This window comes from Muscardinus avellanarius, assembly GCF_963383645.1.
Source record: "Muscardinus avellanarius genome assembly, chromosome: 19".
Lineage (NCBI taxonomy): Eukaryota > Metazoa > Chordata > Mammalia > Rodentia > Gliridae > Muscardinus > Muscardinus avellanarius.
Window position 1 is genome coordinate 800,216 of NC_137805.1, and position 17,723 is coordinate 817,938.

Genomic DNA, 17,723 nt, shown 5'->3' on the forward strand with positions numbered 1-17,723 from the left:
GAATGCCCCTGGGTTTCCATCCCCAGACCTGCAAAAAAAAAAAAAAAAAAAAAAAAAAAAAAGTTTGCTAAGTGAAAGCAGTCAAGGAGGGGTCTGTAAGTCACACTGAATGGCCAGTGTCTTCAATGATAACAGGTGGATTGCCTGTTGATTTGTGGTAGTGTGGTTTTCTGGGGCTGCGTGTGTGTGTGTGTGTGTGTGTGTGTGTGCACTGTTCATGTATAGTAGGAAAGATGCTGAGGCAGAGATGATCCACAGTTTTAAGAAGTGTCTCAGACTCTGTACCAGTGGGCTTGAATCCTGCTATGGTATTTACAGGCAAGTTGCTTTACCCTTGTGCCTCAGTTTCCTCATCTGTGCTTTGAGAATAAAGCAGCCTTCCCAGCAAGGCTGTTGTGACTTTGATGAGTTGGCCTGTTTGTTGGAGACTCTGGTCCATGAAGAACAAAATTCAGAGGCCAGATCAGGGTACACCAGGTCTGTGTACTCACTGGTGAGGCTCAGAGAGCAAAGCTCCAGGTCTGAGCTCGAGCTTAGGGCATACAGGATTTTTATATAGTTGCCAACTCAACTTTCAGAAGGAAAAGATGAGTGGAAAACTTTTTGCTGACATAAGCAAGATGTAGAAGCAGAGCAGCAGTTGCTTATACATTGTTCCCCTTTCCTTCTGTTTTTGCTTTAGCAGTAATGAGCCTTATCACGCAGCTATAGCTGCCCTGAGGTTCCCAGTGATGTCCACCTTGGGAGGGGTATGGGAAAGAGGTTTTATTCTAATGGTTAGTTTTCAGGCTTCTGGCCAAAAGTTGTCTTTAAAGCCGGGTGTGGTGGTGCACGCTTGTATTCCCAGCATTCGGGAGGCTGAGACCAGAGGATCACAGCTTCGGCTACTTAGCAAGGCCCTTTGCAATGCAGTGAGACCCTGTTTCAAAAAAATGAAAAGACTAGGCCGGGCGTGGTGGCACACGCTTGTAATCCCGGCGCTTGGGACGCGGAGGCAGGAGGATCGCGGAAGTTCGGATGTCCATCAACAGATGAATGGATTACAAAACTGTGGGATATGTACACAATGGAATTTTACTCAGCCATTAAAAAAAATTCAATTACATCATTTTCAGGGAAATGGATGGAACTGGAGGACATTATGCTAAGTGAGATTAGTCAGTCACCAAAAATAAGAAATCAGATGCTTTCCCTAATATGTGAAAGCTAAGGAGAAATGGGTCATAGGAGGAACTCTAGATGAAAAAGGAAAACCTATAGATGAGCAAACAAGACAACCTAAATGAGGGGACGGGAGGGAGAAAGAAGGAAAATCTCTAAAACACACAGTGTACTTAAACATATCTAAGTTAACCACTAAGCCGAGCAAGGGAGGGAGGGATGGGGAGGAAATGGGGTGAGAATTGGGTAGGGGTTAAATCAGTGGTGTGTACATGTATATACACACAAATTTTCTACCCCAATATGATGTATGAATATAATGCACCAATAAAAAAAAAGAGACCTTGTTTCCAAATAAAAAAAAATATAAAATAGGCTTGGGAACGTAGCCCGGAGGTAGAAGGGCTTCCAGGAACCCCAATACCACCAATAAATAAATAAATAAATAATAAAAAAATAAGAATACTGAAAAATTAGGGCTGGAGTATAGCTCGGAGGTAAAATGCCCCTGAGTTCCGTCCTCAGTACCGCACACACACACAAAAGTTATCTTCAAGGACAAGGACATAACCCAGCGCCTGCCTAATTCCCCCTTCTGAGACTTCTCAATTTACTTAGCAAGGCATTCTCAATCTTCTGTCATAGTTACATTATGGATGAAAATACAGATAGCTGACTGTAGTAAAACTAAGAGTTTTCTTTATATGACAAAACAGTCAACTGCTCTCTCATTTTAGCAGCGTTAAGTTAAATCACATACATTTAAGTACTAAAATCGGAAACACCATACACCCCACCAGTAAAGTTAATTCCACAGTACTTATGGCATGAAAACTAAGAGTCTGGTTCTGCAGCATATGTTGTGAAACTCCTGAAGCTTCAGCCAAGTGTAGACCAGCCAGCTTCCAGATGTGACTGCAGCAAGGCAGGTGGTCTTTTCAGGATTGGCTTGTTTGTCTCTTTGGGTCTTTTGTGAGCAGCTCAGTGTGCTGGCTCTGGGGCTGCTGGCTCTGGGGCTGCTGGCTGTTGGGGTAAAAAGCATAGCACTAAAGGGCCGCCTTCCTTTTGCCTTGAGGAGAGCTTGATTTTAATTTTTGACCCAAACTAAGTCTCTTGGCTTATAGGGATGGACAGAAGTTGTTAAACGGGTTGGTTTCTTGTCTAGTACCCTTTATGTAAGTTGTGTGTGACTTCTAACTTCCTCATAAGCCTATGAATTTTAATTTTTTAAATTTTAAGCAGTCTTCCTGGAAGTCCTGGGAGAATCGGAGGGGGTCAAGCAAACATCATTTCATAGAGAGAATACCCTGTTATCTTGGTGAGAGGGCATCTAGTTTTGAGCAGGACTAAGGGTGAGGCTCGAACCCAAGTTATCTTGGTCTTTTGACATTTTTTTTCTAACCCAGCTTTGATGGTTCTGTTTGTTTTTTAAATTTTTGTCTGAACTTTGTGGCCTATTTGTGGAATGCAGCTTCCAAGTAACACCCTAGGTGATTGCCACATCCTGAGTGACTTCTGTGGTGAAGGCTGGTCTTTTGTTTAAACCTGTGTGTAAGGGCGGTCCATATCTGGGAATGATTTTTTTCTGATATTTTGTGAGCCTGACACTGGTTGGCCAATGGTGCCCCCTAGAGTTCATGAGTAAGACTATGGAATGGGGACTTTCCTTTGCAATTTTTTAATCTCTGGGTTAACTTGTTGGCTTCTTGAATGAGAAGAGTAGTTGCTGCAGGGGCCCACAGGCATAACATCCATTCAGCAGCTCTGTACTCCAATTACCAAGACACAATCAGCTGAACCAGAATTCTGTCTGTTGTTTTCTGTCTTTTGGAGATGAACAAAGTAAAAGGCTTTTTTCAAGTTGGAAGTCCTGGGGCGGGGGTGGTTTGTAGTTGCTTTTTGAATTACTGAAAGGCCTGTTGTTCTTTTTCCCCCTTTTTAGGTTGATAGAGGGGTTTTGCTGTCACGGCAGAAATCCAGATGTGACAGAATCCTACTGCTCCCAGAATTTTCTGGAGGGCTGTCCAGTTGGCAGGCATAGGGATGGCATGAATTGCCTTTTTTTTTTTTTTTTTTTTTTTTTGCTCTGCTCCCAGCAGTCCTATTTTTCTCTCTGGATAGTGAACCAGATATTTCACCTTTTGTTGATAGACCTGGTCCTTCTTTCTTAGAGACCTTATAACCATAGTACTCCAGGAGGGTGAGCAATTAGTCTTTTTTTTTTTTTTTGGCACAGCCTTCAACTCTCCTGTCCAAGGTGGAGGTCATCAACATATTGGAGAAAGGTACAACCTAAGGTGCAGAAAGGAAAATATTTGAGGTTCTGTCCCTTGTCTGAAAATGGCGGGAGAGTTTTTAAATCCTGGGGCAATTGGATTCAGGTGAACTGGTTTTGGTTCTAGTTTCTGAGCCCTCCCATTTAAAGGTGAATAGTTTTTGGTGCACAGGAGCCAGATGAATACTGAAGAAGACATTGTTCAGATCCAGGCATGTGAACCAGATTGCAGTGGCTGGGAGCAGACTTAGGAATGTGTATGGGTTAGGCTCTGTATGATCTAGGGTGACTGTGGCTTGGTTGATGGCCTGTCAGTCTTGCATTGGTCAGGAGTCCTGATTTTTCAGCTTGTTCTGACTGGGATTGATATGGTGTGATGATACCATTTCTTTAAGTGGGGCTGACCAGTTGGGGAATTGGGGTCTGGCTCATTGGACTGGATGGCTAGTCAGATGGGCCAGGCGGTGGTGCTGGGTGAGGAGATGCTGAAGGTGCTGGTGTGGTTTACTGCTGTAGTGTCTGTGGGACTCACATTGGCAGCACATCTGGTCCTTCCAGAGGACTTTTCAAAATTGGCTTCACCTGGCTGCTTCCTTCAATTTCCTGACAGACTACGAGAGTCCTGCCTTTTGGCAATTAAGATCTGGGAGATAGGACCTTTCAGGCACGGAGGGGGGTTTGAACTAATTTGAGCTAGGTGTCTGTATAAGGACCCCGGGCTGGATGCCCTGGACTGTCTGCGACTCCATCCCAAATGCACTGGAGTGTGAGATTAGGCAGATGAATTATATCAGTGGTTATAACCTTGGCTGCAGATTAGCATCACTTGCTGTGCTTTGCATTTTCGAAGACACTTAGGAAACATAATATATTTAACTTATAAAAGAGCCAGTAATAATTAACATTACAGTTACATAGAAGTTAACATATATATTAACTTAACCTTTACTATTAGAGTGAAATTGAGAACTTATGGCTCAGTAAAATATAATTACCCATTTATGTAGGTTAACAGTCCTGACAAAAGCCAAAAAGTGGCTCTAGACCCTTTATAAGTTTAGAGATCAGTGTAACTGATAAAATAGGCTTATTATCTGATGGGAAACTGTATGTCTTTTATACAAAAATAAAACTTTCAGTCAAAGTAAACAGATGTAAACTAGATCTTAAATGACAGAGCTTTTGAATGATATTACACATCAGAGATAATGCACACTGCATAAAGAGATCACTTACTGGTTACTTTGCATGCATATAAAATCCATATATTTAACTTTATAAGTTTTTATGAAACATTTATTTATTTATTTTGTGGTATTGGGGATGGAACCCAGGGGCATTCTACCTCTGAGCTACACCTTCAACCCTATTTTTTAGTCTTTTATTTTTGAAACAGGGTCTCACTGAGTTGCGAAGGGCCTAAGTAGCCGAGCCTGGCCACGAACTGCTATCTTCTAGTCTCTGCCTCCTGACTGCTGGGATTACAAGTGTGTACCGCCATGCCTGGCCTTTTATGAAACATTTAGATAAACCTCAGATGCATAGCATACCTAGCCTTCAGATGTATACAACTCTATAGTCAGAGGTATAGAGGGTGTCAAATACATATAGTAACCCAAAGTAATAGTTGTTTATTCATCAGAGCTAGCTAGATTAGCAAATGGGGTCAGCAGAAGCAGACCAGACTGTAGATCCCCGTTCACTTTGATCTCCTCCCTTGTGGAAAAAGGGATCCCTAAGCTGCAATGTGAAGGGAGTAGTCAGTCACCAAATGTAATGCTTATACAGAAGGTGTCCAAAGGGACTGCAAGACTCTACTTGGAACACTTTGTGCCATTTTCCTTTCTCAGAAAGGAATTGCTCCAGAGCCCATCTGTGGAGTGTAACCCTATTGGCCCAGGCCACCTTTCTATTCTTGGGAATGGCCCATTTTAAATGCTTTCCTCACTCTAATATGATCCTTTCCCCTTTCTTTACTACCTTTTCCATATGGTGCTTTCATTTCTCTGGATAAACCTCCAGTATTCTCCACCTGTGCCTCCCATTTGAATGGTTTACCAAGCATATATGTAAGGACTCAAGTGGCGCAAATAACTTTAGTTATTAAGTGATCATTTAACAGCTGTAAAACACAGACATTCAAACTCTGACTCTGCTAAAATGCAGTTTATTAAGTACCAAAAAGGCCTAATAAACTAAAGAGATTATCTTGAAAAAAAACACACATAAAACCTTTTCTTTTAAACGCAAGTGTGTGTGTGTGTGTGTGTGTGTGTGTGTGTGTGTGTGTGTGTTACTGGGGATGAAACCCAGGGTCATTTTTCCTCCGAGCTACCCCCAACCATATATATATATATATATATATATATATATATATATATATTTATTTATTTTGTGGTACTGGGAGTGGAACCCAGGGACTTTCTATCTCCGGGCTATACTCTCAGTCCTATTTTATACTTTATTTGGAAACAGGGTCTCACTAAGTTGCTGAGAGCCTCACTAAGTTGCTGAGGCTGGCTTCGAACCTGCGTGATCCTCCTGTCTCAGCCTCCCAAGCACGGGGATTACAAGCATGTGCCACCACACCTGGCTATTTTTTTATTTTGAAGCAGGGTCTCACTGAGTTGCAAAGGGCCTCACTAAGTAGCTGAGGCTGTCCACGAACCACAATCCTCCTTTTTCAGCCTCCCAAAAGCTGGGATTACAGGTGTGCACCACCATGCTTGGCCTACAGGTTTCTTAATAAATGTCACAAAAAGCAGAAAACTTATTTTTTAAATATGAAGAACATAGGAAATTGTCTTAATAAAAATGCCAAAGTCTTGCTCTTAAGGCTAGGTTTTGAAAATTTTAACAAGAGCAGATTAATGTCTTAAGAAAATATAATTGTTTTAAGCATAGAATCTAAGCATTAAATGTGACTTTTAGAAAACCCTTTAAATAATTCCTCTCAATTGCAGCCAGACTTACTACATATATAAAATTTCTTTTATATGTCTTATTTTCAACAAATCATTTGAAATTTTCTTAAACCCTCTGTGATTTATTTAATCTCCTGTTTTTTTTTTAAATTTTACTCTTACCCCTACAATCATAAGCAACCCTCAAAGAGACCCTCTCGTAGCAGAGAGTGACACAGACAGAGAGTGACATTGCACAAAGGGAAAACAGATACAAATAGACCCATACACAGACTGAGTCAATCAGACAGGCCCACAGACAGATGGATGAGAATTTTCAGACAACAGGTCAGCCAGTGGGACAAGAACCTGCATTTACAGTTGGGGACATGTCCCCCAGATGAGATTCCCTGGTTTCTACTTAACTATGATCCCAGAAAGAGAGGTGCCACAGAAGTTCCTACAAAGAAAACCAACTGAATGCCCCCCCAACCAAAAAGCAGGGACTAGATGTGAGGAATCAAAGAACACTTCAAGGGGAACTTACATCCATGGCCAAGATTGTTATGATTTAGGTTTTTTCTTCCCATTTCAATCTACAGACTGAGTTTGACTTTGGTATCCATTTCAGTCACACACATGCACTTGGCATTCACACACACTGAATCTGAATCCTGAATTCCAGTTTTGCGTTCTTTGAACACAAATTCGGGGAATTCTCAAGGGGGTCAGCCTCCCATTCTGCTATTCTGATAGTGGGATGAGACTGAGTCTCGGTATGGCCTACTGTGATTCAGATGTCAGTGACCTTGGCAATTTAATGGGTTTTGCATTGAATCTGTAGATCACTTTTGGAAGTATGGCCATTTTGATGATATTTATTCTGTCTATTCATGAACAAGGAAGATCTTTTCATCTTCTAAGGTCTTCTTTGATTTCTTTTTTAATGTTTTATAATTTTCTTTGTAGAAGTTTTTTTACCTCCTTGGTTATGTTTATTCCTAAGTATTTTTTTTTTTTTGTGGGATATCCTAAATGGAAGTGCTTTCTGGATTTCTTTTCCAGTGGATTTATGGTTGGTATATAGACAAGCTTCTGAATTTTTAAGATTGATTTTTTTTATCAATTGCTGAAATGTATAAGTTGCTGAATATGTTGATTAGTTCTATAAGCCTTTCGGTTGAGTTTATTGGGACTTCTAAGTATAGTAGCATGTCATCTGCAAATAGTGAAAGTTTGAGTTGTTCTTTTCGTATTTGTATTCCTTTTTTTTCTTCTCTTGCCTTATTGCTCTGGCTAGAGTCTCAAGTACTATGTTGAAAAGAAATGGTGGTAATGGACATCCTTGTCATGTTCCTATTTTTGCGGGGAATTCTCAGTTTTTCCCCATTTAATATGATGTTGGCTGTGGACCTATTGTAGATTGCCTTTATGATGTTGAGGTATGTTCCTTCTATTTTGATTCTCTGCAGTGCAGATTTTATCAAATGCTTTTTCAGCATCTATTGAAATGATCATGTGATTTTTGTCTTTAGTTCTGTTTATATGATGAATTACATGGATTGATTTTCGTATGTTGAACCAGCCTTGCATCCCTGGGATGAACCCTAGTTGGTCATGTGTATGGTTTTCTTGATGTGGTTTTGAATGCGTGCTGCTAGTATTTTGTTTAGCAGTTTTGTATACAAACTCATCAATGATATAGGCTGGCATTTTTTTCCTTGAGCTATCTTTATTTGGTTTTGATTTTTTTTTTTTGGTGGTGGTACTGGGGTTCCTGGAAGCCCTTCTACCTCTGGGCTACTCTCCCAGACCTATTTTTACATTTTTATTTGGAAACAGGGTCTCCTAAACCAGCGCGCGCGGCTGGCTTCGAACCTGCGCGATCCTCCTGTCTCTGCCTCCCAAGCGCGGGGATTACAAGCGTGCGCCACCACGCCCGGCTGGTTTTGATTTTAATGTGATGCTGGCTTCATAAAATGTATTTGGGAGAGTCCTGTTTCTTTCTATTTCATGAAATAAATTGAGGAGTATCCGATTAGCTCTTCTATAAAGGTTTTATAATATTCACTTGGGAAACCATCTGGTCCTGGGTTTTTCTTTGATGGGAGGCTCTTTATTGCTGCTTCAATGTCTTTATTTGCTATTGGTTGGTTTATATTTTCTATATCTTCTTGACTCAGTGTAGGAAGGTTGTATGTATCTAGAAATTTGTCAATTTCTTCCAGATTTTCTGTTTTGTTTGAGTACAGTTTTTCAAAGTAGTTTCTGATACTCCTTTGGATTTCTTCACTATGGGTGGTATATATTTTTTTGTTTTGAAATAGGGTCTCACTAAGTTGCTGAAGCTGGCCATGAAACTTGTGATCCTCCTGTCTCAGCCTCTGGAGTTTCTGGGATTGTGTGTAGGTGTCACTGTGCCCAGCACTTTGGTCTTTGAGGATCAGGAATGTCAAATTCTTTCCTACTTAGAGAGGTTGTGGAGCTATGGAGCCTGTGAGCAAGTGCATTTGTGGGTCTTTAGTAATGCCAGGACCTCTTAGAGGGAATATAAAACTACCTTTTTCTATTTTCCTCCCTTAATTCTTATTTTCCGTGCTTAATATATAAAATGGTGTGTCTCTAACATTCTTTCTTTTTTGTTTGTTTTAATTTTCAGTGCTGGCATCAACCCCAGGGCTTCATGCATACCAAAGCATCTAAGGTTATTTTATATCTATCTATCTATATATATATATATATATATACAAACATGTGCATGCACTAATATGCATGTACACACACACCCACACACACAATTTAAAAACTCCACCTGTCAACTTGTCAGTTCTGCTGATTGAAACTTGGGAGAAAACTAAAGCACTCTAGTGAAAGAATGAAAGCATGGAAACACTTTTACTCTCTTTTTGGGGAGGGTGACAAAGTGATACCAGGGATTGAACCCAAAGGCATTCTACCTTCGAGCTACACCCCCTGTCTAATTTTAATTTCTTATTTTGAAACAGGGTCTCACTAGGTTGATGTGAGCCTCACTACTTGCTGAGGTTGTTCTCAAACCCGTGCTCCTCCTGTCTCAGCCTCCCAAGTACTGGGATTACAGGTATGCACCACCATCCCTGGTCTTTTTTATTCTTAATCATTTCAGTAAAAGTTGCATCTTATCTATTTAGTATGTGCTCTTCTTTTTACTTCTAGTTTTGTCTATCAGATTTATGCTGTCATAAAAGTACGAAGAATGTACTTTATCTGAATTGTACATATTAATTTGTAGATAGCAAATTTCCTTCTGTTTTCTGGGTCTGTCTTCTTCAGTCCGCCATTGGGACAGGATTCCTTGTGGGCTAACCCCAGAGGGGGCTGGTGTTCCCACAAGGAGACAGGAGCTCAGTTTTCCAACTGCTTTTTGGTCTCAAAGATTCCAAAAACAGTCTCTGCTGATCTTTAACTGACAGCAAAACAAACAAAACAAGTAGAATTTCATACACCCAGATGAGGTTTCTCTGACCAAGTCTGGTCTTGGGTGGGGCGGGGTGGCATGAATTTCTTTGCAGCATGTCTTTGCCCGCAGACGATGACCCTGGAGCAAGCTATTAAAAATGCTCATGAGTGCTACGACGATGAGATTCAGCTTTACAACGAGCAGATCGAGAGCCTGCGGAAGGAGATTGAGGAGGCAGAGCGGACGCTGGAGAAGTCTTCCTACGACTGCCGGCAGCTGGCCGTGGCCCAGCAGACCCTGAGGAATGAGCTGGACCGCTACCATCGGATCATTGAGATCGAAGGCAACAGGTGTGGCCACGCAAGGTTCTCCTCTCTGCTCTCTCCAGAGAATATGTCTTGTATATATTGTATTTACATCACGGTTAGTGCTTCAAGAGTACGTTTATGAAAATAAGTCTTAAACTGCATTTAAATGTCATTGTGAAGATTTTGGTTTTGGAAACGGCATCATGGAAAGTTAATTAAATACCTCATTGATTGGTTGCTTATACATTTGAATTTTTTTTTTTTTTTTTTTTTTTTTTTGGTGGTACTGGGGTTCCTGGAAGCCCTTCTACCTCCGGGCTACACTCCCAGACCTTTTTTGAAACAGGGTCTCTTACGCCAGCGCGGCTGGCTTCAAACCTGTGCGATCCTCCTGTCTCTGCCTCCCAAGCGCGGGGATTACAAGCGTGCGCCACCACGCCCGGCCTATACATTTGAATTTTGATACAGTTCAAATTGTTAGAAACATTGCAAGAATAAAACAAAGAACTCCTGAATACTCTTTATCTGGAGTAACCAGTTGTTTACATTTAATCCCAAATGGTTTAATACTTTTTGTGTGTATTAGTATGGTACTGAGGAACACAGGAATGTTCTGAGTTATGCCACTAGCCCTTTTTTAAAATTGATTTTGATAGGTAGGCGTGGTGGCGCATGCATGTAATCCCAGTGGTTGGGAGGCAGAGACAGGAAGATCACACTGGTTCGAAGCCAGCCTTGTTGGCTTAAGAGACCCTGTTTCCAAATAAAAAATATAAAAAATAGGTCTGGGAGTGTAGCCTGGAGGTAGAAGGGTTTCCAGGAACCCCAGTACCACCAAAAAAAAAAAAAAAAAAAAAAAAATTGATTTTGAAACAGGCTCTCGCTAAATCTTTAAGGGCCTCATTAAATTGCCATGGATGGTTTTGAACCTGGAATCCTCCTATCTCAGCCTCCCAAGCACTGGGATTACAGGGGTGCACCACCACAGCTGGCAATACATATATTATTTTTTCCTTTTATTGGTGCATTATAGTCTTACATCAGAATGCAAATCATGTTGACAGTGACATACATGCACACACTCTTGGTGCCCCCCCCTTCCTTCCCTTCCAATACAGAGTACCCAGATTTTAAAAACATGAGTTGGGGCTGTCATAACCTGTTTACCCTAAATATTTCAGCCTGGATTGGTTACTCTTTAATTAAAAGTAAAAACAACACAAAACCCACTGTCCAACGGAGAAGTAGGGTTTAGATGATAAATAATCACTGTATGATGTTTCCATAGCTCTGTTTTGTGGTTTATGACTTGAGGCCAAAGAAATAAGCTTTTACGTCCTCATCTAGTGTATGAATGCATATGTGATGCAGAATTACATTGAATTCTTGAGCGCTTTGACTTAGAGAAAGCTGTCTTCATTTTTGTTCACGATTAGAGAGCCCCTCCCCAGGTATCTAATGAACTCAAGATGGCACCACTCTCTCTCTCTGGTTCTTTCTGCTAGGCTGACCTCTGCCTTCATGGAGACGCCCATCGCCCTGTTCACCCCGAGCCATGGGGCCACTCTCAGCCTTGGATCTGGTGGGACAGGTAACCCTGGATCTGCTTTTTTGTGTCTTGGCAAAAATGGAAAAACAAAAACCCCAAACCAAAACCAAATGGCTTTCTTCCTGATTATAATATGCATGCTCCCTTCTTCTCTGTCTGGAAATTAAATCATTTTATGAGGAAGATCTCTTTCCCTCTTGCTCTGGTTTGCTCCTTTAGAAACTAAGTGACTGAGCAGAGGAGAAGTAAGTTTGTTTGTTTATTCATTCACTTATTCATTTACTTATTTAATTTTTATTTGTGTTAGTGTTGGGGATTGGACCGAGGGCCACAAACATGCGGAGCATGTGCTCTACCCCTGAGCAACACCCCCAGCCCCAATTTTTCATTATTTCTTTTGGTACTGGGGATTGAACCCATAGGCATTCAATCCCTACTACCAGAAACAAAAACAAAAACAACTCCCCCCCCAAACAAAACAATACAGATATACCTCAAGCCCTTTTAAATTTTTTAAAAATTTGAAACAAGGTCTCATTAAGTTGCTGAGGCTGGCCTTGAACTTGCACTCCTCTTGTCTCAATCTCTCAAGTACTGGGGATCACAGGCCTATGCCACTCTATCAGGCTCTGGTTAGGTTTTGAATCTTTAATATTTGGCTTCTTTAAGCCCAAGAAGTTCATAAGAAGATAAAGCACCTGGGGAGATAGCCCACCTTGGGAATGTTACCCTGAATATAGGCATTTAATCGGGGGAAGAAATACAGTTCAGGATTAGCTTCCTGTTCCTTCACTGTGGCAAGAAGAGGACACTGAATTGTATTTCCCCCTAAATTAAATGAACTGCTCTTTGCAAAGGCGATCAACCCAGTTTCTGGTACAGAATAGAAGCTTATTTACTGTTCATTCTCTCTTCCCGTCAAAACTGAGCAGAAGCTGAGCGTGGTGGCATGCCTGTAGCCCCAGCTACTCAAGAGGCTGAGCCAAGGGCTGAGCCAAGGCGCTAGTTGGAACCCAGGCATTTGAAATCAGCCTGGGCGACATAGTGAGACCCCATCTCACCATACAAACATCACAAAGAGCTGAGCAGAAACAGCGTGGTTGGCAAATGTGGTTTCTGCCTTCCACATTTGATCTTTTGAAATGGTTTACTCACTGCGACACAGCAGATTACCTCTGCACCTCCCCATTCTGAACAACTGCAGCATTTTGGGAAAGAAGAGAAGATAGTCATGTTGATGCTCATACCTTTTTTGTTGTTGTTTTTTTTTGTTTTTGTTTTTGTTTTTTTGGTGGTACTGGGGTTCCTGGAAGCTCTTCTACCTCCGGGCTACACTCCCAGACCTATTTTATACTTTTTTTAAAATTTGGAAACAGAGTCTCTTAAGCCAGCGTGGCTGACTTCGAACCTGTGCCATCCTCCTGTCTCTGCCTCCCAAGCGCAGGGATTACAAGTGTGCACCACCACGCCCGGCCATACCTTTTGTTTTAAATCAGGGTCTTGCTAGGTTGCTGAGAGTTTCACTACATTGCTGAGGCTGTCCTTGAATGTTTGATCTTCCTGCTAGCCTCCCAAGTACTGGGATTATAGGTGTGTGCTACCACATCCAGATCTTTATTTTTATTTTTAAATAATAGATTGGTAATTTGTATAAATTTATGGGTACAAAGTATTATAACAATTTATGGATACAAGGTAGAATAATTAAATCAATCTAGTTAACATATCCATCATCTAGCATTTATTTTATAGTGAGAACATTTGATATTTATTTCCAGCAGTTTTGAAAGGTACTGTTCTTAACTATATTCACCATTGTCCAATAGGACAAAAGTATTTCTTCTGCCAGAGATATTGTACCCTTTGCTCATCTCCCCAACCTGCTCACCCCTAGCCTTGGGGATCACCGCCTGTGAGTTGCATTTCTTAGACTCCCTCCATGCATAAGAGAGATCATCCAGAGCTTGTCTTCTTGTGTTGGGCTCATTTCACTCAGCATAATGTTCCCAGGTCACCCACGTTGTCTCGGCAGGATTCCCTTCTCTTAAAAGGCTGAATAGTATCCCTTTGAGTATTTATACACCACAGTTTCCTTACCCACTCACCTGTTGATGGACATTGAGATGGGTTCTGTATCTTGGCCATTGTCAATAGTGCTGCAAGAAACATGGGGATGCAGATGGCTCTTGGGCACACTGATTGTGAATCTTTGGGAGAAACATTCATAAGTGGGATGCTGGATCTTATAGGCCTTTAAATTCATGTTTCATAGACAGCTCAGGGGGATTCTTTTTTTTTTTTTTTTTTTTACAAATGGGATTCTGGAGTCAGAACATCATTGGAAAGACTACATTCCTGTGGCCACAGCCCAGGATCAGCTCAGAGATCCCCTGTCCCTCCTTAGGGCAGACACTCAGAAAGTCTAAGTATGGTTGGATATTTTGTTGTTATTGCCCTGAAATTGGTAATGGCTTTCTTTTTTTGTGTGTGTGTGGTACTGGGGATGGAACCCAGAGCCATAATGCCTTAGCATTACACTCCCAGCCCGATTTTATTTCTTATTTGGAAACAAGGTTTCACTAGGTTGATGAGAGTCTCACTACTGGGATTACAGGCGTGCACCACCGCGCCTGGCTTGGTTATTACCAAGCTTTGAACAGGGGGTCCTGCCTTGTCTTTCCCGTGGAGCCCTGTAATTCTGCAGCTCACTCCAACACAGCCCTCCCGTGACGTCCCGCTCTGTGTCCTCTTTTGCTTTATGGCTCATGACTATGACTGCCATTTGTTTCCCACTCACCCTTCTCCCATTGTGGGTTGGCCTAGTGAGGTGCTGGTGCTTTGTCCATCTCAGTTCCAGGGTTACTGGTGGGAGGGATGGAGAAGACCTTTGAGATAAAAAAAAGTTCCAAAATCACTACGGGAGTGATGCTAGAAAGCCTCAGAGATTTTGCAGGGTAACTCTTGTGTGTTTTCTTTAACTTCTAGTTTTCCTGAAGGCCAGTGGGAATGAATGAGGAGTACATGGGAACAGGGGATTCCTGTTGCTTCTGAATTTAACACCATCACTTCTTCTTTTGGCCTGGGGAAGGGGGTACTGACCAAGGGGGTGGTCATTTTTATTTAGGATGTGGTGATTAATGTGGAGTGAGGGAGTTACATGGTGAATGGAGATCCTGTTTCTGACCCTGAAGCCATCTGACTGACCACATCAGAGGCCGAGGAGGCTCTGCTGTCAGAGAGAGCAACTGTGTGGATTGAGTGCCCCGTGTAATGCGGGTCCCACTGTGAGCTCAGTGCTGGCCGGGTGGGATAGGAGTGCTGCTCCAAGTGTGACAGCAGAGGCATGTGTCTATGAGTTATCCAGTGTGGTGGTGAGCTGTGCGCTTTAGAGAACACAGCATTTTCTTTTCCCTTTGGAGAAACTCCGAGGACTGAATGACTTGTCCAAATTTCCACATCGGGTTGGCAGAGCTAGAACCCCACCACGGGCTGTGGAGCAACAGAACCAGGCTTTTCCCCCATTGCTTTTGACCATATATAGTAAGCCCTATCCTAGTGCTAGACATTTCTTTCTTTCTTTTTTTTTTTTTTTGGTGGTACTGGGTTCCTGGAAGCCCTTCTACTTCCGGGCTACACTCCCAGACCTATTTTTATATTTTTTATTTGGAAACAGGGTCTCCTAAGCCAGCATGCGTGGCTGGCTTCAAACCTGTGCGACCCACCTGTCTCTGCCTCCCAAGCGCGGGGATTACAAGCGTGCGCCACCACGCCTGGCAGACATTTATTTCTAATACAGTTAACTCCTCCCTCTTTTCCTCCCTCTCTCCTTTTTTCTGTATGTAAGATTAGACCCAGGGGCATTCTATCTCTGAGTTACACCCCTAGTTCCCTTTTAAAATATTTTATTTTGAAACAGGGCCTCACTATGTTGCTGAGGCTGCCCTAGAACCTGCAATCCTCCTGTTACAGACTTCTAAGTATTGGGATTATGGGCATCAGCCATTGTGCCTGGCTAGCATATTTTTTAACAAATACATTTTTATTTCCTTTCATTCACAATTACACTTACTGCCTTTTTTCTTTTTTTAGATTTCACTAAGGCTGTGCAGGATATAACAACAGCAAAACCAAGACAAAAAGGGTCCCCTAAGACCATCCCAAAGAGAAAGGAGGTCATGGCTCAAGAGAAAGCAGATGAAACTCTGGAAGATGTGGCTCTGAAAACTCCAGAAGATTCAAAGCCAGTGCAGATTGTACTTAAAGAGGAAGGTGAACCTAAGCTGAAACCAGGGCGTGAGGAAGCAAGTCCCCCAGCACAAGAAGGGCGTCCGGAGGATGTGCCGGATGGGGGACAGATAAGCAAAGCCTTTGGGAAACTGTGCGAGATGGTCAAGGAGAGAGTGAGGGGGCCTGTGGAGCCCATGCCTGAGCCTCCTGCCGGCCTCTACACCAAAGGGCGGCATGTGCTGGTCACGGGGGAGGCCAGTTATGTGGACCCTGAGTTCTATTCCTCCTCCATCCCCGCCAGAGACGGAGTGGTGGTCTCCATTGAAGAAGACTCCATGCAGCGGGATGGCCATGCGGAGCCCTCTCCTGAGCAGCCCACACCACCCTTAGAGAATGGCCAGGAGGGTCCTCAGGGGAGAGGAGGTGGTCCTTCCAGCAACCAGCAGGCTACGGACAAGGAGAATGAGACGCATTCCAAGGAACTGAAAGGCCCTGGGGAGAAGGGTGACAGCAGCCAGAAGGAAGATGCGAGGTGCAGGAGACCCTGCCCTGTGATCATACCCGACCCGGAGAGACCGTCTACACCCCAGCCTCAGAGGCCTGGGGCCAGTGAGGGTGGGCCGCAAGGGCCTGCGAGCGAGAGCAGCAGCTTGCTGGGGAAGGCCCCGCCCAGAGCGCTGGCTTTTAAAAAGGTGGAAGTGGTGGAGTCCATTGAGAAGATTTCAACAGAGAGTATTGAGACCTACGAGGAAACCGCTGTCATCGTGGAGACCGTGATTGGGAAGACAAAGGCAAACCAGAAGTTGGCAGAGAAGGGCACCTAAAATGCCCAGGTGTGGCGGAGAGTGTCCCAGGGGCTGCTGTGGGGACATGCTTTGACATTTTAGAACAGATGATAAAAAGAGTGAGGGTTCCTGTTTGGATTAGGTCGTAGTGGCCCATCTGGTGTTGCCAGTGAACCTTCATTAAAACGTTTGCTTTGCCTGCACTGTATCCCTTGTCTAATTCCTAGGACTGGGGATGTGGGCGGGCCCGCTGTACTCAGAATGTGGATGCTCTGTTTAAGGGCCACTGGCACCTCTTCATTCAGGAGAGAGACATACACTTCATTGTGGTTCATGGAGAGATTCATTAAAATCTCAGATAGCGTCAGGATTTCCCACAGGAAGATGCTAATTGATGACATTGGTCATTTTCCTTTCATTGCAGGCACGGGCTTGCACTTTTGCACTTTTGTTAGAGATAAACTGACTAAAAGTATCTGTCCTGGGCTGGGTTCCCCTGGAAGCTGATCCTGAAGGAGAGGTGTGTGTGTGTGTGTGTGTGTGTGTGTGTGTGTGTGTGTGTATGTGTGTGTGTTTAATTTTTTAAATTTATTTTTGTGTGTAGTACTGGGGATTCAACCCAATGACATTCTACCTTCAAGCTACACCTCAGCCTTATTTTATTTTTTATTTTGAAATAGGGTCTTGCTAAGTTGATGAGGGTCTCACTAAGTTGATGAGGGTCTTACTAAGTTACTGAGGCTGGCCTCGAACCTGCAATCCTTATTTCTTAGCCTTCTAAATACTGAGATTACAGGCATGTACCACCCCACCTGGCTCCAAAGGAAACATTTAAATATAAAACGTGTCTTTGGAATTCTATCCCAGGAAGCACTAGTTTGGAGCACAGATGGAGACAGTCAGTCCAGGGGTCTGCAAGAAGGCCCAGAGGAGCTGAATTCTGTGGTGCATCTTGGCAGCCAGCGTAGAGCAGGTGCCTCGGAGGTACCCTCAGTGTGGGGCAAGGGAGCCAGGACACGGATCTAGTTTCTGTTGCCATTGAGTGGCGTGCTGTCTGGATTTTAACTCCAGCCTCC

At 42.9% G+C, this 17,723-nt stretch overlaps 1 protein-coding gene across 1 annotated transcript in view; it reads left to right on the forward strand.

Moving 5' to 3' along the window:
- BFSP1 (beaded filament structural protein 1) overlaps positions 1–16,686 on the forward strand; it is a gene marked incomplete at both ends in the record, with an annotated part of 49,732 nt that extends 33,046 nt beyond the window's left edge. Inside the window, 3 exons of the mRNA XM_080716612.1 lie at positions 9,908–10,128; positions 11,592–11,677; positions 15,725–16,686. Coding sequence (XP_080572738.1) covers positions 9,908–10,128; positions 11,592–11,677; positions 15,725–16,686 — 1,269 coding nt within the window. The remainder of the gene's footprint in view (positions 1–9,907; positions 10,129–11,591; positions 11,678–15,724) is intronic.
- Between the last annotated feature and the right edge of the window lie 1,037 nt (positions 16,687–17,723).